We start from the raw sequence: 25,693 nt of genomic DNA on the forward strand, positions 1-25,693 counted from the left end.
GAAGCAGAAGCGAAGGATGCCGAGAAGTCCAAGGAAGAGTTGGCGAAAGCACTACGTCGTTGTGGAGAGAAACTCGAGAAGGGGACGATTACGAGTGAAAGGTACTTGAGGATTATTGAGAGCAGCATTAGTCGAAGAGATCAATGAGGACGACAAGGTATCGTGGTTAGGTACGTACCTATATAAAATGTGGAATTAATTTAGATTTCAATATTATATTAATTTATGGCCTACCTCTAAGGACTTGAGTTTGGTAGAATTGATCATAGGTATTGGACTGGCACTGCTTGCTCGACTCTCTCATATTACTTTTCTGGTTTCTATATCCATAGCTACCTGATTGTCACATAGGTCATGATGATCTCGATAGCCGATCCTAGACCAGCGCTCAATGTTCTTAACTAGAGCGTAATCTCTGTCAACTCTAGACATGCCTCTATATAAAGGTGAATCATGCCAGTTCACAAGTCCATTCTCGTAGACGAACGCTCGGGCAGCCTCGATCACGTTATACCCACATTGCCAGAGCCCACTCTGTAATGGTAGCACTATCACGATAGCTTGTAAAACCCCAGGATCACCAATGCCGTTGTTCATAAGGAAGTGTCTTAGGTTTATGGCTATCGTGTTAGCCGTCTTCGCCTTGATGGGGCGGCACGAGTCTCCGTAGTATACAGTCTTCGACTGTTTATAATAGATCACCAACTGCCAGTGCTCACCCGTACTAAACCCTGACTCGGTATTACATGGAAGAATCATCCAGTCGTGAGAGTAGTAGTCATTCCTTTGATCACCATCCCATTTCAAACTACCGTGATCGAAGGGACTCGACCAGAATCTAGAACCGAATGGAACCCATACGTCAGGATGCGATGTTGCGAGACGGAGACCTTGCTCAAGTTCAGAGCGTGTAAGCCATCTATTTTCTTCCCCCCAATCTGGGCCATTGATACAGATGTTTGCTCTTAAATTTAGGCTGCGAGAAGCTATCACAGCGTCCCAGTCTCGACGACTTGAGATGTCTTCTGCTGGATTCTTTAACCCCAAGCGGAAGAAAGCGTTGACGTATAATTCATAACTATCGTTATTGTCGAACTGAGATGGAAATGCAGACCTTTCCTCCTGTGTATATTGGATAGGCGTGGTAAGAGCTTGTGGCTCTAGATGGTCATCCGGGAAACCGGGCCGCGGGTAAATGTAACCTGCGGTTGAGAAAACAACCCTAGCTGGTCTATTATTTTGGAGGGTCTCAAAACTTCTATCAATATGACTCTCCACTTTTCTCTCTCCTATAATTTGGATGTCATCAGATGACGAATCGTAGCCTGCCATAACGACTAGAAGGTAGCTGTATGTGGCTCTTTTCAAGTAGTATTGCTTCTTAGAGTGTAATATGAGTCTTGGGGCATCTGGGGGTGGTGGATTAATAAGTATTGTTGCAATAATGTTGGCTAGGGCTTTGATATATCCAATGGTAAAACCTTGGAAGTATGTCGATATAGAAATAGTATTGAGCTTACCTACACGATATATTTAGAGACGCAGGTATCGCCCCCGGAGTAAGACATCAAAGAGAAGAGAATCGTGTATAAAATAGTACTGGAACAATGTTTCGTACAAAGAACGTATCAAAGCGTTCTTTCTTGGTATCGGTAGACTTGTGATCTAAGATTGGACTCTTTTCTAAGACAAATTTGCGGCAGCTGAACTCACTTGCCGTAATTGTAGTATTGCCGAAGTGCTAAATGATATTAGGGAGTGTACAGGGCAGATACAGTAGGCTGCATGGTGAAGTGGCATAATTGTGGTTGCCTAGGGGATTTGTAGGAACCGAAATAGGCCTTATAATTGTAAAAAACAGCATCAACTTTCGAAGCACCGCAGCGAAATACCCCCAGTTTGTACCTCGTGTACTCTCTGAATCGTAGGTTAGAGGGTAATCCCTCGATGATATCTACTGGGATGACAAAACACCCGTGTTTTGGTACGGGTCCGTAAAGCCTACCGCCTCTGGCTACCCACGTCTCCGGATGGAATATGTGCTTCGTTCCGTCAGCTTCTGGAGTCAAGTATTTTTTGCCATTTGTGAAGTCTTTACTATGGTCCATGGAGATAGTTATGTGGGCGAGTGATGGCATAGCAAGAGGGGATTCTGAGGAGGGCCCGGACGTGGGCTCGACACGAGGTACATGTCCCATGGTTGCATTCGAATTCGTTGTTTGGCGCAGTGGTTAAGACTGCGAGTGGGCAATTTCAAGGTTCACGATTCAAATTGAGGTTCAAAATACCCTCCCTCATTTTCTTTTTCAACTCCTACTATGTTATTCTACTACATAATTAGGCGCCGTCAATTACAATAGAATTTAGGTATTGCCTACTACGTAAATAAATAGGTAACCTAATAGCTAGTATGGAATTTATTTTATACACCGATTGCACTTGACATCGTCACATAATGCATCTTTGGCAACCAGCCACTAGATGATACGAGACGGGTAGCCAAGTTCTGGTTAACCGTTGTACCGTACTGGACCATACAAAACTGGTAGTTGGCCATTTTGGTTAAATACCATATCTTATGAAGGAAGAATATCCGTGCCTGTAGTTAGGATCATGCAATGACTTGAAAATAGCAAATGTTCGGGCTTGTAGACAAAGTGTTGATGCTGTTGTAGATGGTATCTCAACTTTATCTTATCTTATCAGATTTCAACTTTAAGATTGTGTTGGTGGGGTACATGTACATGTACATATGGTACGTACTTCGCACACTCTAAGCTGCATGTACCTAGGTACCTTTTCTGATTAAGCCTGTACTTTCAACCAATGGGGGGAGGGTTCCACTACACTTTTCGACCACTTGCCAATTTCAAGGCTGAGAAGCTCCTTTACTTTCATCACTTTCTCGAACATCGAACTCATGTAGCCTTGTCCACTTCATCTAATTTGATCTCATCGACTTCTCCTCTGCTAGGTACCCCAAAGCATAGTGAGTATTCCTTCATCTCTATAACCTAAATACGCGTCAAATGGGCATTTAATTGGCTCTGGGCTACATACTGGTTATTGATTTTGGGGTTGCATCCTCGCCTCGAGGTTGATCTATTGTCTGGCGTCTCATACGCGTTGCTAGGTCTAATTCCAAGTTTCGCGAAGCCTGGTACATTATTAAGCATCGTATTCAAGTCGTTCGCAAAGTCGTTCACGCAAGTCGCACTTGGTAAATCATCTGCCGCAGTAAAGTCGTTGCTAGCCGTTGGATTGTTGCTCTTATTCGCTGCACGGACTCATCGTCGAGGAGGAATAAATTAGGTTAGGTACCTAAGGGTGCTACTATTACGCCTGATTAAGGTGTTAGGTGATTAGCCGCTTCCCAACCACCTGTATTACTTCAGAACTATATAAGCAGCCATCTTCTCTCCCAAATTCTCACTCTTTCTGGCGTCGCCTTCCCGCCATCAACCAACTTCTCGCACAACCCGCGAGAACACTCTATCTTAAAAATCATCAGTAACGCAAGTCGTTGATCACCTCTCGGGTTAATTCACGTATTTATATCGTCTTCAAACCTAGGTGATTATTTTTATCGGCGAATCCGTTAGCCACAATGTCGGCAAATAGAGATGCCCGTGCCTCTGTTCAAGATGCTTCAAGCAAAGGGCCCGCCCAAGAGCAAAGACTCCTATGGAATCAAGAGAGCGTCAGGGATGTCGCGGAATCGGTCGGTATTCTTAAGTTGAGCGACGAAGGACTACGAACACTTTCTCAGGACGTCGAGTATCGGGTTGGCCAAGTCATCGTCGAGGCCCTGCGATTTATGCGACTTGCAAAGCGTACTACATTAACCGTCCAGGATGTCTCACAGGCGTTGCGAGTTCTCGACGTGGAGCCATTGTATGGCTATGACTCTGCACGAGCGCTCAGATACGGCGAGGCCAGCCTGGGTCCACAAGCTTTGTTCTACGTGGAAGATGAAGAGGTCGACTTCGAGAAGCTGATTAATGCACCACTACCCAAGATCCCCCGAGACACAACCTTTACTAGTAAGTTCTCTGGAAGCTAGAAGACATCACTACAGCTTCGTAATAAACACTGACTGCGTACCTATAGAGCATTGGTTATCCGTCGAGGGCGTGCAGCCTAACTCCCTAGAAAATCCTACAACAGCGGAGTCGCGGGCGCAAGATCTTCTATCCAAAGGTCCCAGCGCTAATCCTGCACTCGCCGCTCTTTCTGGCCAGGACAATCCTAACTTCAAACCTTCAGTCAAGCACATCCTGTCTCAAGAACTCGTCCTATACTTCGAGAAGATTCAGGCTGCTCTGATGGATGATAGCCCGGATATTGAAGTACAGCGATTGCGCGAAGCTGCCTTAGAGTCTGTGGCTTCCGAACCAAGCATCCACCAGCTTGTTCCGTACTTTGTCAACTTCATCTCCACCCAAGTCACACACCACCTAGATGACATCTTCGTCTTGCGACAGATGATGGAACTTACTAACGCCTTGATAAATAACGATCGACTTTTCCTCTCGCCATATGCCAGCCCTCTCTGTGCGCCTGTGCTCACATGCATACTGGGCCGCAAGATCGGTGCCGAGAATGGCGTTGACGCGCTCAAGGAACAGTATAGTCTAAGGGAATTTGCAGCTACGCTTGTCGGACGGCTTGCTCGGAAATATTCCGACACTAATAAGATGCTTCGTCCAAAGCTCGTCCGCACATGTCTTAAAAACTTCCTTAACCCGTCACTCCCACCGTCTGTTTGGTACGGTGCGGTGTGCGGCCTCGGAGAGGCAGGCGGTGCCGATGTTGTCAAGGTTCTTCTACTACGAAACCTGAAAGAATTCGAGACCTCGATGCTCATCCCCCTACGGCAGAAGAACGAGCAGGTTCCCAACGCAGAATTTGAAGCCTTAGTTGGTGCCATCACGAAGGTCATCCAGCTCTTAACGGAAGAGGATATTCCTCTGGCTAATGGCAGCATGAATGGGTTTTCTAGCGAGAATGAGGCTAGCCAGATTAAGGCATTCTTGGGCGACATTATTGGCCAGCGCGTTGCCGCCCTAGGCGATCACAAGCTGAATCAAGCTATCTTGGATGCACGCGACTTTCAGTAGAATAGTCTCGCCTGGCGATTTGGAAAAATGCTACAAGCACAAGCTCGGTTTATCGGTAGTGCTACACTACAGTACAATTTTGGGGATCAGGTGTCTGGATTGATACCCTTGTTAAGAGGTGAATGGCGTTTCGGCACTGCTTGTTTGGAATAGGCGGCGGAGATTGTGACACTTTCACGGCTGGCTAAGTTTGCCGCGAGTAAAACTGTTCTATTTAAATACTCAACGTGCAGCCGGTGAACAGCGGCAAACAAACCACGTAGAGAAAAGGAATATACATATTGTATTCCAGACAACATCCACGTATCAGTGATTCGTACAGGTTTCCTCCAATCCATAAGGTTTCCATCAGGTTCAACCGGTCGCCAATGGAATGGACGAAAGACTAACCCTAATGACCCCTACGTAGTCTACACAACCCAACGCCCCCAATTCGAACGCACCAGCCACTGTCCGTACCAGCATATCCCGTAACCTTTGTTCTTGTAACACCTCATATGGATCATAGTAGGAAAACAGCACCTAGGGTAGCGACTAAGCTAGCACCCAAGACGGCATAGCTGGTCTGCTGGATAGTCGTCTTGTTAAAGCCGTAGGTCATGTCCCAGGTGAGATGGCGGAGACCGTTTGCGAAGTGGAAGAAGAAGGGCCAGGCGACAAGAGTCTTGAGGCCGGTAAGGACGGCGGGAGGAAGAGAGGCGGCCGCTGAGGCTAGAGTAGCGGATTCGATATGCCAACCGGTCAGAGGAGCAACTAAGTAGGCGAGCGAGAAGGCGTAGAAGGACACGCTAAGAGACTGCCCGGTGATACGCGTCCAGATCGAGGCACCGAACCACGTCTGTTTATAGTCGTAGGCTGTTAGGTGAGGAGATACAGGGCGCTGGCGTCGTTGTGCCGCGAGCAGGGATTGGGCGTCGGTCTCGGAAAGCTTTTGGGTTGATACGCTTCTATATTAGGGTCGTTAGTATGATGAAGTTTAAGATTATAAGATTTCCTTGTCCATAGCTTCTCCAAGGTTGCGGATTGTAGGTTTCTCTTGGATATTTTTATGATGCGACTGGGGAATTAATAACTGCCAAAGGGTAGTTTGCGCGGAGCATGTGAAGCAGTTGGAGGGGTATTAAATATAGTATTCGGAATGGACGGGATGTACCTGATCTGTAGGCTTGCGGCATTCGTAGCTAGGGCAAGGCGAGGGAGGTTCTCAAAGAAGAGGGCGTTGGGCTTCTTGACGGCGGCTATTCAAGTGATTGCTGGTTAGCAAAGTTGATCTATGACGTTCTTATACAGAGGAGCAAATTGACAAGTTATCGCAAGTCATGATCGCACCGGGACGAGGACTCTAGATAAAGCTCAAGTGAATAAGATAGGACTGCGGTATAGTACCTTGCCGTAGAGCCCGGAGGCCAACTCTCTGTGCATTCATTGTTCGGAGATATTAGGATACTGGTATGCGACGGAAATTCTAACTTGCTATGGATTCAGACGGCGCTAGATGCTGTATAAGTAAAGGTATTGTGTCGTTGCAATAGATTTAGTAGGCCCTTATGCTTACCAGTACAGTCACGTTTGACCAAAGACTTGAGACTAACGTTGATGCCCTCACCAGAGGTTTACAATAGCGAAAGGTTGAATGGATAATTGATTCTCAGATGAGGAAGTCTAAAACCAATTGCGGCCAATCCCACGTCTATCCTCGGCTCTTAGTTGGGCCAATCAAATAGCATATGATCTATGATGACCACGGCAACTAAAAGAAGTAGCGAAGTACCAAAGTGCCTCACATCTTTAGTCGCAACGCACGTGATTGATGGGTCCGTGCACACAAACGTCCCGCAAAGTAAAATTCATCCCGAAATGAACGCGGCTCTTTTCCTTCTTCCTTCTTTTTCTTTCCTCAGATAACCAGAGCATTCAGACCGCTGATATCTTTCCAACTTTGGGATATCATGCAATGGTCACGGCGGCTTTGTGTCGCTATGGGTGTCTCTCAGAGTAAACATTCTTGGGAAAGAAGGATCCGTCGTTAATCTCGGCCTCGAGTTGCTCCCGTCTCGACGTCGTTTCATTTTGAGATCTACATTTTCGGATACTGTTCAGCATTGCATGTAGTTTTAGTACAGATATATAGCAAGATGAGAATTGCTATTAACTATTGTTATCGTCGTCTGTCTTAATAGTATGGATGTCTTGTCATACCCAGAGACATAACGTAGTTAAGTCGACTGAGGTCAAACTACACTATCTGCTAACCATCTGATAACAGCAGTGCTTTAGTTTCGATAGCCAATTACCTGTAACAACTCGTAATACATGATCCTTTGCGAATTGAAATGAGAATCCGAATGAGAATCCTGGTGTTTTTCATATGTACTTACTTGTAGGTCACTTTCACTTGATGTGGCCTTAGGTAGTGTTGAGATACCTCTACGTACCTCATTATGATCAATGGCAAATGTATTTGTCTGCAAATTAGGAAGTCATGAGGTGTTGCCCTAGTGTTATTTAACGAACTACATGTACTATGTAGGTACATACGCAAAGCACCTCGAACGCACCTGCCTTGCTATGAAGTATTCAGGTACGTAAGGTAGGTGCGATCAATTGCGGTGCTAGCTGTTGTAGTTACGTTGCTACCTCATATCGAGATTTCACCTCTTCAACCAATTCAGTTCTTCTCTTTAATTATCTATTCTACAACCACCAATTCTGTGGTTTCTATCCATTCTTTCTTCTCTCTCTGTCTCGGGAGTTACAGCTGTATTTTGCCAACGATAGTTCTTTCTATCCCATCAGTTCCCTTCAGCAAGCACCATCACCGATCTTCCCGCCGTAAATATTTGCGCGCCTTCGATTTCGGCTGTTTCAGTACCCCTGAGAACGCGATAGAAACTTCTCTGCCTGGGCAATACTGAGCTTTCAGCTACTCACTTTCTCCAACAGCTGGCCTTTTCCCCCTTTACATTTACCATTGGCATTATCAATACACAAGACTGTCTTAGTACTTCTCTCCAGCCTCCACGTTCACTATTACGGAACAAGATCCTCTTCCTTAAAGTAAGTCACAAACTACCTAGGTATACATATGTTAGTGTGTATATCAACGTTCCCTCTTTCATATTGGGAACCCATTACTATCACCTTGCCTACGTTGGCTAACATTCATTCTTTCATATTTTCTCAATGCTTCTTTCTATTTTGCTAACCTTCCTAGCTGCTCTCCTATCCACCTCAGGCATTTTTACCTGCGAAAGAGCTACAGTAGTCCGGAATCATCCATTCAATCCCTTCATGTTTTGATTTGCTCTTTGACGGTAAGCTGGTATAGTGAACAGCACTTGTCCTCTCCAAAACTAACAATTCTCAGGTACTACCATTCTATTGTTTACCCAACTATGGATAGTGCATCCGGTTCCCGTCCCTCATCATGGGCAAATGTCGTGAAGAGCCGGCGTCAGAACGACACCTATCATGACACCGCTCCTCGCGATTCTTCACCTGTAAATACGAGGATGACGTTCAAAGCCAAAGGCGACAACAAGAAGCAAATCACCCGATCAGACCAGATCGAACATCAAACGACGCCACCAATCCATTCCGCCAAATCCTCGGTATCTACTCCTTTTACCTTCAAAGGTCAATACCTTCAGAAAGTACAAGCTGCAAAACAGCTAGTGAATCAGAAGCCTGAGTTGAAACAGCAAGACACAGTTCCGGCCAGAGGCGTCCAAGATATGACTAACCTCAATGTTGAACTCGCTTCCATGAAAGCTACTATCTCGACCTTGCAGGAGGATCTGTCTCGCAAAAATGGCGATTTGATTCAAGCAAAGGCGGCTCTAGCTGGAAAGGACTCACAGATTGAAGATCTCCAGAATTCTGTTGCGATGTTAAGGGAGAACATTCGCTCTATTACCGTCGCTACCCAGGCAGATGAGGACTACTTGGCTGCTAAGGATGAGTTAATTGCGAAACTTGAGTGCGACAATGCTGAATTGCGAGACTCCATCCATACGGGAATTATCTCTATTAGCCAAGTCTATGGCCCTGGTAGTGATCAAGCCTTTACCCGCATGGCTACGAAGCAAACAGAACCTTCTGGGTCTACTATGATGGACTGTCCAAATGACCGTCAGGATGACCACAAAAGTTTTGTGCAGACACCGGATTTACAACCATCTTACTGCCCTCCGCAGGCATTGAAGCAGACTGGTGGTGTGCCCCACGGCCGGCCTATACACCCAGCAGGTGGTAGTCAGAAATCCGAACCTCAGAAAGACAATCAATCTTCTAAACAGGCATACCGGCCTTCTAAGGGCAATCGTTCTGTCAAAGGAATACAGCAGCCTGACACTACGACCCGCCAACCTATGAGCCAGCTTGATAATCTTATCACCGATGTTAACCATCCTATCACGGACAACCATCATGTGAAGCTCGATGATCCCACTAAGAATCCTGAGAAACTTGCTGAGTGCGTTAAAGAGCAAATAGAGGATCACCCGAAGCCGGTCAACAATGCCCAGGAGGCTCACGAGAATGGTCCTTCTATCGATTCCAATCGATCCACCGATGCCATTTGTAGCCCGACCCGAGAGGAAATTAATGCTACCTCAAATTTCAAGACCCTGTCAGAACTTGATCCTTCCATCATCAGACTTTCCCCCACCCCACCCTGTAGAAACAAAGCTGATGGTATGGTGCATACTATTACCCAGGAACAGTCGACTTCCGGTGTAGAGAAGCATGAGATATGCGATCCAAGCGAGGACCAGCATCAAAGAGACGAAGAAGAGTCCAAGGCAGGAAAGGTTGACGGCAGGTACCGCTCCAAAGCAATAAATGAGTCGGTGGATATCATGGATGGCGCCACCTTAGCCAAGGTAGTAGATGAACACCCCAAAACCGTGGATCTTCCAGCCGATAAGAAACCGAGCCAATTTCGAACTCAGATGATTTTTTGGAAAAGCCGAAGCCCCGAGCTAGAAGAAAACCGTGCTACCACTTCTAGTAACGTGTCTTCGCCACAAATCGATTCGCCAGAACCCGCAGTCCTTCTTACCCGAGAAAATGGATATACGCCGGAAAGCCATAAAGATAGTGCTGGATGGGTGGACGTTACAGCTAAGAACAAGCTTAATAGAAATTCTAAGAGCAAGACTAAGAGCAAGCCGAAGAATAGTCCTACACCCGCAGAGGATGAGAAATTGGATACGGAGCAGAAACTTGCAAACAAGTCGGCCAAGCCGGTGCCCAGAGAGAAGGGTATCCCAGCAAGTCTTCAGAAGCGCAGAGGTAAGAAGCGCCCCAGCGGCACAATTATCGGATCAAATTCAGTCTTCTCTCGCGCAGCCAAGGGACAGCAAAGTGAAGATGAGGCCGGCATCGATGAGAGTTCCACCGACAGTAAGGAGCCGAAGATCTGCACACCTGAATCATCCGGGCCTCTAAGCTGGGCCGATGAAGTAGAGGAGGAAGAAGCACGACGTAATTCTTGATAATATCAGCATTATGTATCTACTTATGAGCGATTGCTTCAAAGTAGCATCTCGAGGAAAGTTCCATGGACCATGATAGACTAATTTCGGTGGAACTATTGGTTTAAGGTTGGATCGAGGGGCCAATCTAATTACTTTAGGCCAGATGAACTGAGCTTTCTTTGCTGTGTAGATCAATAATAATATTTGCGAACAATTGGTTTTGTCTATAACATTTGTTACGTGTTGACGTGTTGATGTGTTGACTGCGTAATTTGTCTTGACGCTTCTATGCACAACCGTAAAGCCCCCTTTAAAAGTTGACGACTTAGGTTGTTTTCTTTTTTTATCCTATACGTTCTGCATTCTGCAGTTAATGACTTGGTGGATCCTGACTTGTTAGTAGTTATTGATACCTATAATCAATAAAACATTGTCCACTTTGACTGCTACTTAAAGGAGGTTGTTGTAAAACCACGGGGCCGTGACGTGAATTCTAGATTTCCCATAGGAGCGGTATAGCATATTAGATCATTACCTTATTATCTTATGCGGACTTTACCGAAAACTGTACTTACGAAAGGTGTGATAACCCAACACATCATTAGAGTCTTTGTAATGGTACATGCTTTTCGCTGCTTTGTTCCTCATGCTGGCTTCGTGAGATGGAAGTGCCATGAATGCGCCGAATGCGGTACTTATAATTGGACAATGCATTCAATTAAAGCTATCAACTCCATCCGTTTTTGTAATCCTCATAATGCTCATTCGTTCTTGAAGATTGTCATGTCTGGTTTGAAAGTGCGAATCTAGGGTGTGGGAAATTCTTTCTACCTCGCTTGTGAGAAAAATTATAGTATCACTCATTTAGAACCCCGGACTGGATAGAAGATGCTATTTTTTCTGATTTATTTCATCGTATCCCTGCTGTCGTGCGCTGGTGCTGATTTCACCTCTTCCAACCCTTCGACCTCAATTAGATCAAGATGGCCAAGGAAGGAGAGATGGGAAGACGGTAGAGTGCGGCCTTACTACGCCGTAGACCACGTAAAAGTCAAAGAGGAGATCGTATCCCCAAAGACGATCGTAGAAGTACTCGACCGATATATGCACATTGTGCAGAACCCGGCGATCCGAACTAATTATTATCTCCGCGCGGCTAAAGCGACAGAAGGAAGCTCAGCTTTGTTATCTCCATTCTACGGTGCTACGTTTAGAGAGTGGTGGACACATCGACAAGCCTCTGCTGTGCCGGAAGACCCGGTATGGTTTGACGGTACGGTTGTCGAGGGCTTACTTGAGGCTATCAATATCACTGTCAATTACCACCTGCCGCAGCTGCTATCAGTTCGGCCCGGGTGGCATTACGAAAATGAAAGTGAAGTTTATCAAGAGGAACTACCGACTTACTTTGCCTCCTCGCTGTTCCCAGATGATGTAGAGAGTTACGTCCAGGATGGAAGGTGGGAAGGCGTCCGAACTCATATTGCGGCGCGATATAATACACTTGTGCACCTACACCGTAAATCTAGACTGGCGGAAAGGCATCTACGTGCGGCTGCTAAGGGGCAGAAGCTAGATGTGCTCGCTGCGACTGGGAAGGCGGTAGATATGGTTATCACACGCGCAAGAAAAATAGCATCAGAGCTCGACGAACTCGATCATATTTACGAGTCGTTTAGTAAAAGACCAGAGAGAGCAGACTGGCTCGGAAGTGCCGCATTGGACTCTCAGGATCCCCGATCTTCTAGCTCCGTTTCACGGTTTTATCGGAGGATACGATATAACGTCTTCACCACGAACAGGTCGAAAAGGCAAGACGTCGAAAACTATCACCGTGCATTGCGCGGTAATGTTGCTCGGGCCTGCGCCGAATATTATGTGAAATTCCTCCGCGACGAGAACGAGATCAGCAACGGTACGATGGTCCGCCAGGGTATTCACCAGACGTATGAGGCTCTCCATTATGGAACAACAATAAGTAGGAAGGACATAGAGTTGACAATTGATGGTATACTACGCGAGTTGAAAAGGTACGACAGATTGCAGAAGAACTCACAGAAAGAGTTGCAGAACAGATTACAGGAGCACCGCGTGCAACAGACTATCAAAGAGCTCAGTAAAATAACACAAATTCGCCAGTTCGCCGAGGACATGGTAGCTGCGGCCAATAATTTGACACGAGATCTAGACCGTGTAGGGAGATATCGGCGTGTAGAGACGGAGAAAGCCCAGGCTCGCTCGCAGGGTCAAGGCTGGCTGAATTCCAATGGCAAACTCCTAGACGTGAGATTAGAAAAGGTGATAGATGAGAAGACCGGGGAGGAAATCACAATATACTACGACTACGAATACCAGATCGATAGGCCAAAGACGATGGGGTCGGTCATCCGAAGCAAAGCCGACGAGCTCGAGTATGTATGGCACTCGGTACAGTATTGCGAGAACGACCTGGCGTACCTGAACATCTGCGAGGTGACGAGATTGAACTCGACGCAGAAGGCGCAGAAGCTTGAGAAAGAGTTCAGAGAGCGTGCTAATGCGCTGGACCGTAAGCCACCGACTTGCGACGAGCTGGGGAATCTGGTACATCTGAGAAGTACTTGCAAGGAGAAATATCTTGATGACTAGGTAGGACCTGGTAGGTTGCGGAGGACGGAGTTTGTTGGGTGAGGGTGTGTAATTTCGAGTAACTAGTGGAATAGGGGATGGGAGTATTGTACATAGTGGCGTTAGGGCACAACTATCAGTATTCTCTGCTTAATTGGTTTACTTAGCGGAGGGGGTTCATTCGATTTTAGTGACATAGGGTTCTGTATTAGCATATTGTGATCTCACATATTAGAAGCTTAGGTGACACTGCAACTTAAAGGGGCTAGTTATTACTTCTGCTACTTGTTGGAATACGGCCAGGAATTCCAGAGTCTTCTACGGCCGAGAGACTTTTAGACCGAAATACGTAGGACTTTATACCTTGTGTTAGGTGTGAAAAGGGTACATTGGATCATGCTGCCCGCTCCACCCTCCTAATCGCGAACAGAGCCACGTCTAGATATACACTACGAACCTGAACCTTCTTCGATAGATCTGGAAGACGACCCTTTGCAAGTCGGTCAAAATCTCGGCGCTTTCATGCGAAGTGACGCGTGTGAAAGTCCAACTACTATGTGAATATGATAGGTGGGAATCTAGCCTCGGGGGTTCTCTTCATGCAGGACTCGTCGAGATGGTCCATTAGGACTTCAAATATATTCCCTGCAGCAGAGTGGCTATGTCTCTCCTGGCTGAGTGTTTTGGATGTGGATCACGAGGCCCTGGAACATTAGATTCAGCTCTTATCAAAGCATCTTTAATAAAATTGTAGCTGGCCGGTCTTAACCATAGCCCTCTAGCTTTCCATACAAGCCCCTTAGTGAAAGTAGGTCGGTAGCCATTGCGACTTAAAAGAGTTATGGACTTAACACCGCACAAAATCCGCCTATGCTTTGATAGCCTATGACCTGAATACAAGTTATAGCTACCCTACCTCCACTGTTAAGTCTTTAAGTATATCGAACTTGAAACTGGTTAAAGGGTCCCGGTCAATTGTACAGATATTTCTGGACGTGGCTAATACTTAACCCAATAAGGCTACTAAGGAACTATTCACCTATCTCGATATGAATGGCATATTATAATTGAAAATTTCGGTAGTACTAGCAACGTTGAGCAACGGACCCCCGTTTGAGTTGTCATCCGCTTCCGACTTTAGTACCGTGACTCGACGGGTATGTCCCGGAAAAAGCGGACACATTAACATAGAAAGAAGGATGGGATACAAGATTGGGTGCTGATAATTGGATATTGGATATCGGTCCCGGCAAGTAAGCGCTAACAAGAGCCGAAAGCGTTACGAAAGAATAGGGGTTACTTGAGGAGGATCACCAATACATATGATTTCTCAATAGTTGCATATAATCTACCCCTATATGCTTTAATCGTATGATATTGCGATATGCATGATGCCGGTTCCCTCAGCGCATTGTTCTTCTCTTAGCAACACCAAACAAGACATAACATACTCAAGCTAATGAAACGGCATGGGAGAGTATGTACACGTAAGTGATATGGTTGAATAGCCTAACATTCAGTTTCTTATAATGCTGCCTACTACCGTTTATCCGCTCCGCCTCAGCTTGAATTTACTTCGGACAGCCCCGGGTCGACATACCGCCCAGCTTGGCATCTGGATTGCCCATCTGGGGTTAGTGCATACGTACCGCCATTGTGGGGATCTAGAGGAAATCCACAGATCCCATTTCTTGGCATTTTTATTATCTTATTTGGGTTAAGCGCCGTGCTTCACAAAGTGACGATGGCTACGTCCTAGTAGACATTAGATGAGGCTGCGAGGGGCGCCATCAGTGTTTTTCTCTAATTATTTCTCTCGCATTCTTGACTTAATCGTATTTAATAAAGCTTCCTAGTTCTCTTCGTTTTAGAATTTAGAATGGATATCTCATCTCTACTGAACAGTAACTACGCGCTAGACACCGGGCAAATAAGTCAACAAGGAGGATCTATCCTATATCTTCGACATATAGATCCTCATCTGTCATTCATTTCTATCTACTTCTATTACGGCTGTCTAAAATTTCCACCCTTCCAAGATGGCAGCTGGAGAACCTAGTAAGAATTCTACAACTCCAATCAGGGGTATACTGCTAACACAACTCCACCTAGTCTTATACAGCTTGTACGTCTATGCTCCCGATAAAGGTGCACCGATCTTCTTCGCCATTGCATATGCCCTCTCAGCCATATTCCATATTTGGCAATGCTAGTTAGTATACTCACCCAAAACAAATTCGATCACCCCTAACAGCTATAATAGTCGTTATGAAGCTTGGAAGTTAATCGGCCTGCACCCCGTTTGTGCGGTCCTATTCACTGTCGGTTACGCGATGCGCGAATATGGAGCCTATGACTACATGTATAGCGTGACTACTAAAGTGCCTCTGATGGTGTTTATCCTTAGTCAGGTCTTTATCTTCGTATGCCCGTAAGTTTATTAGTCTTGTTGACACATCGCTTATGGCCTCCGCTGATTAGATATTATAGTCCACTCCTGGAACTTGCCAACTACCATGTCCTCGGCCGTATATTTTCTTATGTGCCCTGGTGTGCACCCCTACCCCCTGCTAGAGTTTTAACTATATTCGGTGGCCTCATGGGCCTTGTCGAAGCACTGAACTCTCTGGGTGTAGCACTATCCGCGAACCCGTCGTCCTCGAGTTCGACGCAATCTCTCGGCAGTAATTTGACAATAGCAGCTCTCATAATACAGCTCTGTCTCATTGCCATCTTTATCTGCCTTGCCGGTCTCTTCCATCGGCGATGCTCAAGAGCGAATGTACAAGTCAAGAGTGTTGGGATTCTCCTTCGAACGTTATACGTGAGTATGGCGTTGATCCTCGTACGATGCATCTACCGACTGGTGGAGCATACGGGAAATACGAACGTGGACCTCGATAACATCGAGGCACTTAGAAACCTGAGTCCCATCTTGCGGTATGAGGTCTTCTTCTATATATTCGAGGCAACCCTCATGCTCATCAACTCGGTTCTATGGAACGTGTGGAATCCCTGTCGCTTTCTGCCCAAGGAACATCACATCTATCTCTCACGCGACGGGACCGAAGTCTATGGAGAAGAAGAATCGGATGACCGGCCGCTCCTAGCCAAGACGGCGAACGTATTGACCTTCGGCATCTTATTCCGCAAAAAGAAGCAGACTCGAGGATTCGAAGAGCTTGACCAATACCCGGGCTCTGGACACTAAAGGCTAGAGATGTAGCCCTAGCTAGTATAATTATTCTATGGAATATATTTTGGGTGGTGTTAATTTCAAGGCTTGGCCTATGGAGTTGCCTCGGTAACTTGGATGGGGAGAGCGAATTATATAGGCGACATACTATCCGGAGGCTAACTATGTATTATAATATATTTGTAATGAATGCCCATGGCTGGCTCAGGGGCTGACTGGGGACCGGGGTTCTCGGATTAGGAGATAGATAAGGCTGGCCTGAGAATTGTGGTTTTTATTTGTTAGAAGTACATAGAGATATTCATTAGGTCGGCATGTAGTTCACTTACAGTTCTCAAGTTCCAATTGTCCACAGCCCCATATATAGAATGACAGGTAAATATCGATCCGACTTCTTCAGATGTTTTATTACCCCTAACTTATAATCTTAGTAGTATGGGGTAAGCCGTTGGTATCGATTGCAATTTGCATCGTAAATATATACGGCTTGTTAAAGCAAGCATCCCAGCGACTCTCACCCGAGTCCCAAAATGACTCGAGTACATGTTTAACCATCAATGGCACGGAGGTACCAAGATCGCGACTGAGCTCCGGTAGTCGGCTTACAACAAATACACGCATTGCTGGACTGCCACGAGCAGCATATACTCCTAATACGATTAGCGGCCAAAGCATAAATCGTTGGGTTCTCGGAGACGATATCCCATCGCTTATGAGAACTTGTAGAAGCTCGCCATGCATGGTGCAACAAGTTCTCAGCTCAGACGTCATATGCAGAACGGACAAGCTCTGCAGAGACAAGATTAGATATATCGCTACAGCAGCCCGGTATATGCTACCAATAAGCACCCAGTCTTCAGATGAACGTTTAGAATCTGCCCATTTTTCTGGCAGGAAATCGTGAACACGCTGTAGTATTTTATACGCCTCGTGTGAAAGCTCTTCGGCTCCGGTACTGATGTATTCCGTGGCCCGCATTCGAAGATGGTTAACCTTTATGATCTCGGCGAATAGAGGCAAAGGGCACATGTGAAAAGGGGACATTGCTGTACTATATTGTTCGAGTAAGAAATCAGTTTCGTCAAGTTGCGAACCTATCATTGAGAGATCTGATGCAGGGCAGGTTGTGTTCCCAATCACAGCAAGACTATTCAAGGTTAGTGCTCGTATTGCTTTCATTTATGGTGGTTATTGGGATAACATACACCCAGAGGCAACGTAATAGAGGCTTTAAGACTTTCGATCTAGTCATTGCCTGAAAGCCGCCACGCAGCATCATTAATTCGTAGACTCCCTCGAGGTGACACCTCCAATTGAGTGAGGTGCCGAGTTGAACCTGTAATGATATATAGTTTAACATCGCACGTTACCAACATCATAAAATAGATAATTAACTTACGTCGACGAGAAGAAGTGTTAGTACTCCGGCGATGATGGTATCGCCCTTACGCTTATCTTCTATGTCGAGATGATCTCTAAGAGATCGGATAGCAAGGCCCCAGTAAAGATAAAACTTCTCAATCAACCCTTTGGACTCGGGACTGCCCCTCGTACGATTGATTCGGTGGCCTAATATCATGCAGATCATACCAAGCCGTAGATAATCTGGGGCCCAAGAGGCCCTCCGAAGGTGCTTGGTCGAAAGAGGGTATATATGAGGATTATCTCCGAGTTCACAAAGGGGAAGTAGATCTTGGTATATGCAAGAATTAACTAACCGATTCAGGTCAGTCCATCAACATCGATTTGTTTCATTTGATCAGTTACTTGCAGTACTCGGCACACTCAGCTAAAGCATAGACTTCAGTCTTTATCTCAACTCGTGGGATGAGTACATGCCTATTTGATATCGTTTCGCTGGGTACTCGTTTTGTTACAGTCTCAGTCATTCCACTTTCAACTTCGCTAGATGGTGTTTTGTTCCGCTTCCGACCCCGAGATATGACTCTTCCGGGCGCGAGCCACTTCAGTTTTACTGGTTTCACATCACCGTATCCTGGGCATTCGATCCCCGATGCGGAACACCTTTGGCACGTGGGTTCTGTGAAATCGCAGACTAAGCAGCGTCGGCGACACTCCCAGCAGTGCCGCTTACTCTTCTGTTGGCTCTCCATCTCGGTGTATCTAATGTCTTAGAGCGGCGATCGGCGTCCAACGTTCTAAGTTTTACAAGGAGACATTAGGGGGGATAATATGCCAGTTCGAGTCCTGCGGTGGCAAGAAACTCATATTCTATGCATCGTAACGAGGTTCAGATAAATGCACTAAAGAGTAGAAGATGTTAGACTTGAAATTTAGTCTGATGGATTTTTAAAAACAGTCCTGAGAAATAATAAAATCGATGTAAACATTCAGAATTTTTGAAGTTGTTAACATCTGCCTTGGCTCAATACGTCAGCTTTTGCGCACGGTATGGTGGACCATTAGTGCAACTGTGCCAAAATCAATAAAATAAATCGGAATTTTCCAAAAAGGATAATATAGCAAAGAACACTAAATACACAGTACATTATGCAGGATATATACAAGATAAAATATAAAAAATTACCTTATACACAATATACAACACATTCAAATAACTTTACAATAACAACAATTTAAACGTTACAATTGGTATTATTTTATAGCTTTAATTAATGCGAAAATAATGGACCAAAATGCATATTTATACAATATATACTAAATATTATATTACTATTAAAATATCTGGAATCTATTTGAAACGACTTTATCGAGGTACTTTTAAAAGGTATCACATATTTGCTTTTTTAAATAAATAAACGCTATTTAATTCTATTATAACATAACAGCCAAAAAACCGATTTAAATACAACTTAAATTATTGTTTTTACATTAATTAAAGCTTTAAAATAATATTAATTATAACGTTTAAATTATTATTTTTATAAAATTATTTAAATATATTTATTATTTATACGTAAATATAAAATAATTAAACATTAAATTAACAATTTAATTTAATTGGTTAATTTTTTAAACCTTTTAAAAAAGTGGCCCATATAGCTACGTTTATAATCTTTTTAATATCTTTACCAATATTAAATTAAATAACATATAATTTAAACCATAATTTTTATTATTTATTAATCGAAATATTAATATCTTTTAAAAAAAACTTAAATAAATATTCGTAAAGTTATTATACTATTAAATTTAAAAGAAATATATATTACCTTATAAATTATATATATAAGGCAAATAATTAAACCTACACTATACCCCTAACGTTATTATTACCCTATTAAACATAATACCACCAATTTTCTTGATTTTGGCACAGTTGCACTAATGGTCCACCATACACGGACCTTTAAGTCGGAGATATCACCAGTCGTACGTGTTGATTAAATCCGAATCCCTTTTCGCATTCATCGAAGTTTCACTCCTACGTCCCAACTCAAAGTCCGTTCACATACTTCATCGTATAAGCTAAAATTACACCTCATGTTGTCAGTACATTTTAAGCCTATTTAGCCTTTCAATTTCCAGACGCTAAACATATCAGTGCCTTTCCCATTCTCATACGATCGTGGTGGTTTGAAGTAGACCACTCTTTTAAACGGCCCCTTTAGTGCCCCAGTCTCTTGAATTGAATTTTCAGAGATGACACCATCGCCACCTTCAGCTAGAATGTTCCAATAAACACCTTCTAATCCCCAAGGCGGACCAAGAGCTCGTAAATCCTTATATAATGGAAACTCGAGGCAGGCAAGTACCCCGGCTGGGGAGATAAGCTCGCACATGCGACGAGCCCAGTCCTTTCGTAAATCAGGTGGGAGGGCACATAAAAACTACCATATATCAGTATCATGATTACATCCAATATTCTAACGAATGTTCCACCGTTTCATCTGCTTTGTAGACCGGTAGGCAGTTATGCACTAGGTTAAATAACTTACAGTATAATCATAGATTAGATCGAAGCCATGAAAGTCCTCGGTCGCTACCTGCTTTTCCCAGCCTGTTTCGAAGAAATCGCCTTGGATGAACTTCACATTACCTCGGCATTTGGTTGCTCGGCTCGCTGTTGGCGAGCCAAAGTTATAGCTAGATGGCTCGCAAAACTGGGCTGCCGCATTGACTTCCGCTATTTGAATAGCCTTCTGTGAGACCTCTAGGCCATATACGTCGAAACCGTGGAGAGCTAGCATAACAACATCGTAGCCTTTCCCGCAGCCCTGTTCCGTTCAAACCATTGTAAAGGTCAATGAAATGAATGATAACATGACATCTCGCTGTTCTCTTAAGGGGTTCACTTACGGGGATGAGGGCAATTGGTCGACAATTAGGAGAAGGTTGCGATATTTCGGACTGCGACTCGATCCAGTCGATGAGAGCGGGCGATGGGCCCATACGGTCCCAGAAACCGCTCTTGTCATCGTTCCAAAGCTTAGTCCATCCCGAGGATTGATTGTTTCGGGAACTTTACAGGTATATCAGTATAATAAATTACGATATAGAAGTTGAGTAAAGCATACCGGTTAATAAAATGAGAGACTAGTTGAGTAAGCGGCTGGGGTCGTGTATCCATATTGGCAAGCGGATGAATTACTCGAATATCCAGAAACCAAGACGCAATTACCCAACTTCTTACGAGTGTTTCTTACTAAGGTACATCAACAGTAGAATGTTAGATGCTATATTTTAATGTCCTGAGGAAAAGGTAAAGAGTAGTGACGCCAAATACCCCGCTGACTGATTCAGTGTCATGCTACGTCCTATCTCGACGTTGACTGATTCGTGGCTCAATACCCACAAATAGTAGTCTTCGTATCTTAGGAGATAGGTAAATAAGTACTTTTCACACCCGAAATTTGGGATCCGAGACTTGAACGAAATAGCTATAATAGATCAGAATAATAATAATGCCTAAATCCTGGAAGCCTATTCTGTCAATATCGGGTAGCTCATACTATCATACCTAGACGATGTAAGCAATATAATATAGGTTCAATTTCTAAGAAAAAATGAAATTCAATACGTACATAGGTAGGTACTTATGCTCCCTTAGCTTAAAATAAAACACAAAGGATACATCGCGACTTTTTCAGAAGCGAATAGGGGGGTTGGGCATACATGGAGGGTTTCATTTCAGGCAATGAAGCAGGTTACACAAGCCTTGTTGAATAACAGAAAATAATTTCTCGAGTCTTGGGTGTTGGTAACCATCAAATTCACCCTTAGGCCATACTCTCAAACGACGATGTTTAGTAATGCACAGTTATGGCTATTTACGTCGAATATCCCCTTCCCGAGAACGGCTTTATCCGAATAGCCACCATCCATCCTGGAGACTGGCAAGATGAGATCAAAATCAGTTTGACTGTCGTCGAGTTCCTTGAGACTAATCCTCCTAGATATGAGGCTCTGTCTTACGTGTGGGGGTCAGAAGATGATCCAGAAGCCATTCGGATTATAATAGACACGGAAAAGACCTTTATATTCCCCGTAACGCAGAATCTGTCTACTGCCCTACGATATCTACGCCGACTCTCGGAGCCCAGGATCATATGGGTCGACGCAATATGCATTAACCAGTCAAATAACATTGAAAAGGGCGAGCAAGTCATGAGGATGGGAGATATTTTTCGAGCAGCGAGTCGCGTTGTTGGATTTCTAGGCGAAGAAAACAACGATAGCTCTCACGCAATGAACCTTATGTCTTATATTGGTTCTCAAGTTGACGTGAACTGGGAGCCCGTAAACATGTGGCCGGCAAAGCATTGCACAGACACGACGATTAGTGATCAGAATTGTGTCTTACCGGTGGTAACAAGAGACATGTGTGCAATATACCACATATTACATCGCAACTTGTTCGAACGACTTTGGATCAGGCAGGAGATATTACTTGCCAATAGCCAGGCCATCTTGCAATGTGGCACGGCAGAGACGAGCTGGATAGCATTCCGAAGAGCATTGCTATGCCTCTTCGTCAAACCCACTATCGAATTCCATTACTTCCACACATTTCGACAGCGCTTGCATTTCATACGCGGACTCATCTTTCCGAGAAGGAGCATATCTCTAATATCGCTACGTCTTCACTTTGATGGGGCTATATGTCGTGACCCTAGGGATAAGATTTTCGCGATCCGGTCGCTTTTGACGTCGGCGGATAGGGACTGTTGTCCGGTTCCGGATTACGGCAAATCGTGGATAGAAATATATAAAGATGTAACGTTAAGATGGATCCGGAAGTTTGGTTTCCTGGAATTACTCCGGGACTGTCACTTCGAATCCAATGCTTCACATCCAAGTTGGGTTCCTAATTGGTCCAAAGCGGTAACAGCTCGACAACTATGCCAACAACCGTTTCTAGCATCCTCTAAGCTGGGTACCTATGTAGAATCCCCGATGGATGGGGTACTCCGCGTGCCAGGTGTGACATCTACAGAAATCATGGAAGTCTATCACATTCCAGACCTTTCTAACGCCACTCTGGAAGACTTGTTCAATATTCATCGCCAACTTTTATTAACCCAGGATATGAGCCAGATAGAGGGCAACCAGCTTCCGGATGAACTAGTGGAAACCTATGCTAAAACTCTGGTTTGCGGGTGTGTTGCTAGCGATTTCACTGACATCCCGTTTATCACGCTGCCAGGTTTGAAGGAAGCCAAAAATGTCGTTACGGAACTTTATTCAGGGTCATGCTACGATCCTGATCTTTTCAAACCAGGTAGCCCTGAATACGATTTCCTCCAACGAACTCGCATCATAGGGGGCAAAAAGTTCGCACGGTGCAGTAGCGGATATTTTGGAATTGTTCCCCCACATACACAAGTTGGTGATCATGTTTGCGTCCTAATCGGCTGCAATGGAGTTATGATTCTTCGACCCGTGGGCAGTGGCCAGTTTATTCTCATAGGCGAAGCCTACATTGATCGATTACGCATAGGTGAGGGCTTATTAGGGCCCCTCCCTGAAAACGTTCGAATGTTTTTAACCACTCATGCTCACAAAGCCACGTTTGGCTTTCTGGATATGAATTCGGGGGATATTACTTTCGAGGACCCGAGGTTGAGGAATCTTCCGATAGATCTCTCCGACTATAGGGAGCAACTGAAGGAAGACGGCCATGCCATTCTGTTCGTGCATCCCGAAGTCTTCAATAGTATTGGTGTAAATGTTCGGTATTTCGACCTCATATAAATGGAAGTAATGGTGATATAGCATGGGATAATTCAAAAGGGGGACATGTGGTGATAGCTAGGTGGTAGAAATATAAATAATGTCTATTGCCAAATCTATTTAGCTACCTTCTAGGTTACCTAGGCACACAGAAATAGTATAGAACCGACTGAAGCCCTTCAACTATGAGCTTCAAGAGGAGTCACCTTTTTCACAACCCGTGCGGGCGCACCCATCGCGACACTCCATGCTGGAATATTCTTCGTTACTACAGAGCTAGCGGCAATAGTGCACCCCTGGCCAATTATGACACCAGGCAGGATCACGACATGGCCGCCTATCCAACAGTCGTCTTCGATAGTTATGGGTTTGGCGTACTCAACGTCGTCCCTGCGACTTTGCACCTCAGTTTCGTGAGTAGCTGTTAGAATCGACACATTCGGGCCGAACATAACACGATCGCCTATGGTGACTAGCGCGCAATCCAAAATAGTCAGATTGAAGTTAGAGTAGAATCGATCCCCAAGGCGAATGTTGCATCCGTAGTCCACGGCGAGTGATGGCTCGATGAAAACTTCATCCCCGACATGACCCAAGAACTGCTTAAGCATATTCTTCCGAACTTCCGTTAAGGATTCGAAGTCCGCTTCCGGGTCGTCAGGGAAGTAGTTGTTGTACTTGTGCATCCATCTCCGAGCGTTGAAGCGTATTTTCGACAGCTCAGGATCATGGGCATCATAGCTAAGTGGTGGAGTAGTATTAGCGAAAATACCCATTGGGTTCGCCGTACTTCAGACTTGGCTAAATCGAATAAAAGACGACGACGTCATCTAGCCAGTAGGGAAGCACTCACAGCATCCCAGAGATCATCTTGTCAAATTCTTCAGACTTGGGTACATGAGCTAAAGAAGTGGCTTTTTCAAGCTCAGCTGGGTTCTTTTCTTGGGCAGCCATAGTTCCTTGAACCTTGTGGCAGAAGTTAGTCTTGGAAAATAGGGGTCGACGGAATGGCTCACGATGAAAATTGTAACAATAATGAGTGGTTCCTTTTATTTACTATCGGAGATCTTAACGGAACGAGAGCAAACGATGTCTAATTCGGCACCTCCGACTCTTGAATTACGAACATGTCGGTAAAAGAAACATTCGTCGGCTTGGCCCGCAGATTGGTTGCTGTCTAACCTTTCAGTAAATGCATATAAAGTGGCTTTCCTTCACTTGAGCACCGCCACAGACCAGAGTGGCTTGGTACGAAACTGGTTCTATTAAGTCGAACGAATGAAGATGATAGCAATAAGCTATTCAAATAACGTTAGTCTAAATATCAAGACATTTATCGATCCTATAAAACATGGTTAGAATGTATTATCCAAGTACGGTCGTATCTCTTCATGCATTACCTAGCCCCAAATAAAATTTGATACCCTCCTACTAAAAGAAAGAAGAACTAGGTAGAGTTGGTATAGTACTATAGACGCCCATCGCGAAAACTTAGGAGGCAATGGCTTATACAACATAGTACATTGTTCGTTATCCATTGGTCTGTGGAAATTACGTGGCGTTAAGAATCTGCAATTTTCTACAGTCAGTAAATATATAAACCTAGGTATTGATGATGGGTAACAGTGTCGAAATAACAATTGAATGTGTCATAAACATTAATTCTATTATAACTAATGGCAATCATAATAGTCTACTAGTGCTAAGACTCCATGTTGATATTCGAGACACCCGGCCCCTATTAGGGGCTTTAGTTCGGATGCTACAACTATTTCATATAAAGGACCGAGGACTACCTATTGCCAACGCAGTGTTACATTAGACTATAGTTGACTAGGACTAGCTTCGGATGAGGAGTATGAAGTTGAGGTGAAGGCCGCCTAGATATCGGGATATAGTCGATGATCAATTCCAGGGGCTGGATGACGTGCTTACCCGCGCATACGTATTGTTCCACGACTATCAAAATGAGCAAATCAGTTATTGTCCTTGGCGATCTGTGCGATAAAGCTTATCTAAGTATCTTTGGATCTAGGTAGTATCACGCGTTAACCCGAAGGTAAGGCGCGATTTGTCCGGTAAGGGTTCTACGAAGTCTTTTCGGGGGTGTTAGTCGACCAGAATCAGGATGGAAA

The 25,693-nt window shown here is 44.6% G+C and overlaps 10 protein-coding genes across 10 annotated transcripts; 5 read left to right on the plus strand and 5 right to left on the minus strand.

The window, feature by feature from the left end:
- Window positions 1-300: 300 nt before the first annotated feature.
- On the minus strand, window positions 301-1,332 carry F4817DRAFT_365628 (uncharacterized protein; the record flags this gene model as incomplete). Its single annotated transcript, XM_049306894.1, has 1 exon — window positions 301-1,332. One exon carries the CDS (start codon window positions 1,330-1,332, stop codon window positions 301-303), a length of 1,032 nt encoding a protein of 343 aa, XP_049158521.1.
- A 2,084-nt stretch (window positions 1,333-3,416) lies between these two features.
- On the plus strand, window positions 3,417-5,163 carry F4817DRAFT_124079 (DUF1546-domain-containing protein). Its single transcript, XM_049297671.1, has 2 exons — window positions 3,417-4,043; window positions 4,111-5,163. Exons 1-2 carry the CDS (start codon window positions 3,608-3,610, stop codon window positions 5,118-5,120), a joined length of 1,446 nt encoding a protein of 481 aa, XP_049158522.1. The 5' UTR covers window positions 3,417-3,607; the 3' UTR covers window positions 5,121-5,163.
- Window positions 5,164-5,540: 377 nt separating this feature from the next.
- Window positions 5,541-6,857, minus strand: F4817DRAFT_124003 (uncharacterized protein). The gene is made up of 4 exons (XM_049297669.1): window positions 6,676-6,857; window positions 6,507-6,611; window positions 6,274-6,358; window positions 5,541-6,067 (listed from the first exon to the last, which is right to left on the minus strand). Exons 2-4 carry the CDS (start codon window positions 6,544-6,546, stop codon window positions 5,623-5,625), a joined length of 570 nt encoding a protein of 189 aa, XP_049158523.1. The 5' UTR covers window positions 6,547-6,611; window positions 6,676-6,857; the 3' UTR covers window positions 5,541-5,622.
- Window positions 6,858-8,515: 1,658 nt separating this feature from the next.
- Window positions 8,516-10,760, plus strand: F4817DRAFT_365635 (uncharacterized protein; the record flags this gene model as incomplete). The annotated part of the gene is made up of 1 exon (XM_049306895.1): window positions 8,516-10,760. The coding sequence occupies one exon, from the start codon at window positions 8,516-8,518 to the stop codon at window positions 10,616-10,618; it is 2,103 nt and encodes a 700-aa protein (XP_049158524.1). The 3' UTR covers window positions 10,619-10,760.
- A 638-nt stretch (window positions 10,761-11,398) lies between these two features.
- Window positions 11,399-13,304, plus strand: F4817DRAFT_365641 (uncharacterized protein). The gene has a single exon (XM_049306896.1). It carries the CDS (start codon window positions 11,489-11,491, stop codon window positions 13,226-13,228), a length of 1,740 nt encoding a protein of 579 aa, XP_049158525.1. The 5' UTR covers window positions 11,399-11,488; the 3' UTR covers window positions 13,229-13,304.
- Window positions 13,305-14,934: 1,630 nt separating this feature from the next.
- F4817DRAFT_339463 (uncharacterized protein) lies at window positions 14,935-16,736 on the plus strand. The gene is made up of 4 exons (XM_049303538.1): window positions 14,935-15,265; window positions 15,320-15,419; window positions 15,471-15,638; window positions 15,698-16,736. The coding sequence occupies exons 1-4, from the start codon at window positions 15,247-15,249 to the stop codon at window positions 16,416-16,418; spliced, it is 1,008 nt and encodes a 335-aa protein (XP_049158526.1). The 5' UTR covers window positions 14,935-15,246; the 3' UTR covers window positions 16,419-16,736.
- Window positions 16,583-18,671, minus strand: F4817DRAFT_124124 (fungal-specific transcription factor domain-containing protein). Its single transcript, XM_049297672.1, has 5 exons — window positions 18,175-18,671; window positions 17,803-18,116; window positions 17,609-17,739; window positions 16,733-17,550; window positions 16,583-16,661 (listed from the first exon to the last, which is right to left on the minus strand). The coding sequence occupies exons 1-4, from the start codon at window positions 18,515-18,517 to the stop codon at window positions 16,818-16,820; spliced, it is 1,521 nt and encodes a 506-aa protein (XP_049158527.1). The 5' UTR covers window positions 18,518-18,671; the 3' UTR covers window positions 16,583-16,661; window positions 16,733-16,817.
- A 1,223-nt stretch (window positions 18,672-19,894) lies between these two features.
- On the minus strand, window positions 19,895-20,955 carry F4817DRAFT_316513 (S-adenosyl-L-methionine-dependent methyltransferase; the record flags this gene model as incomplete). The annotated part of the gene is made up of 4 exons (XM_049300689.1): window positions 19,895-20,215; window positions 20,324-20,602; window positions 20,685-20,847; window positions 20,903-20,955. The coding sequence occupies 4 exons, from the start codon at window positions 20,953-20,955 to the stop codon at window positions 19,895-19,897; spliced, it is 816 nt and encodes a 271-aa protein (XP_049158528.1).
- Window positions 20,956-21,647: 692 nt separating this feature from the next.
- On the plus strand, window positions 21,648-23,579 carry F4817DRAFT_365643 (HET-domain-containing protein; the record flags this gene model as incomplete). The annotated part of the gene is made up of 1 exon (XM_049306897.1): window positions 21,648-23,579. One exon carries the CDS (start codon window positions 21,648-21,650, stop codon window positions 23,577-23,579), a length of 1,932 nt encoding a protein of 643 aa, XP_049158529.1.
- Window positions 23,580-23,737: 158 nt separating this feature from the next.
- On the minus strand, window positions 23,738-24,512 carry F4817DRAFT_316515 (trimeric LpxA-like protein; the record flags this gene model as incomplete). The annotated part of the gene is made up of 2 exons (XM_049300690.1): window positions 23,738-24,299; window positions 24,412-24,512. The coding sequence occupies 2 exons, from the start codon at window positions 24,510-24,512 to the stop codon at window positions 23,738-23,740; spliced, it is 663 nt and encodes a 220-aa protein (XP_049158530.1).
- Window positions 24,513-25,693: the final 1,181 nt, after the last annotated feature.

The sequence above is a fragment of the Daldinia loculata genome, assembly GCF_022478755.1.
Source record: "Daldinia loculata strain CBS 113971 unplaced genomic scaffold F4817scaffold_28, whole genome shotgun sequence".
NCBI lineage: Eukaryota > Fungi > Ascomycota > Sordariomycetes > Xylariales > Hypoxylaceae > Daldinia > Daldinia loculata.

Excerpts from the sequence above, each read along its gene's own strand:
- F4817DRAFT_124079 (XM_049297671.1), top strand. The coding sequence starts at position 3,608 with ATGTCGGCAAATAGAGATGCCCGTGCCTCTGTTCAAGATGCTTCAAGC. Across the intron at positions 4,044-4,110 it reads CCGAGACACAACCTTTACTA|AGCATTGGTTATCCGTCGAG; the intron begins GTAAGTTCTCTG and ends GCGTACCTATAG.
- F4817DRAFT_124003 (XM_049297669.1), bottom strand. The coding sequence starts at position 6,546 with ATGAATGCACAGAGAGTTGGCCTCCGGGCTCTACGGCAAG. Across the intron at positions 6,359-6,506 it reads CCTCCGGGCTCTACGGCAAG|CCGCCGTCAAGAAGCCCAAC; the intron begins GTACTATACCGC and ends TCACTTGAATAG. Across the intron at positions 6,068-6,273 it reads GCCGCAAGCCTACAGATCAG|AAGCGTATCAACCCAAAAGC; the intron begins GTACATCCCGTC and ends ACCCTAATATAG.
- F4817DRAFT_124124 (XM_049297672.1), bottom strand. The coding sequence starts at position 18,517 with ATGGAGAGCCAACAGAAGAGTAAGCGGCACTGCTGGGAGTGTCGCCGA. Across the intron at positions 17,740-17,802 it reads TAACACTTCTTCTCGTCGAC|GTTCAACTCGGCACCTCACT; the intron begins GTAAGTTAATTA and ends ATATCATTACAG. Across the intron at positions 17,551-17,608 it reads CTATTACGTTGCCTCTGGGT|TCTTGCTGTGATTGGGAACA; the intron begins GTATGTTATCCC and ends AACCTTGAATAG.
- F4817DRAFT_339463 (XM_049303538.1), top strand. Across the intron at positions 15,420-15,470 it reads TTCCATATTTGGCAATGCTA|TCGTTATGAAGCTTGGAAGT; the intron begins GTTAGTATACTC and ends CAGCTATAATAG. Across the intron at positions 15,639-15,697 it reads GTCTTTATCTTCGTATGCCC|TCCACTCCTGGAACTTGCCA; the intron begins GTAAGTTTATTA and ends TAGATATTATAG.
- F4817DRAFT_365641 (XM_049306896.1), top strand. The coding sequence starts at position 11,489 with ATGCTATTTTTTCTGATTTATTTCATCGTATCCCTGCTGTCGTGCGCT.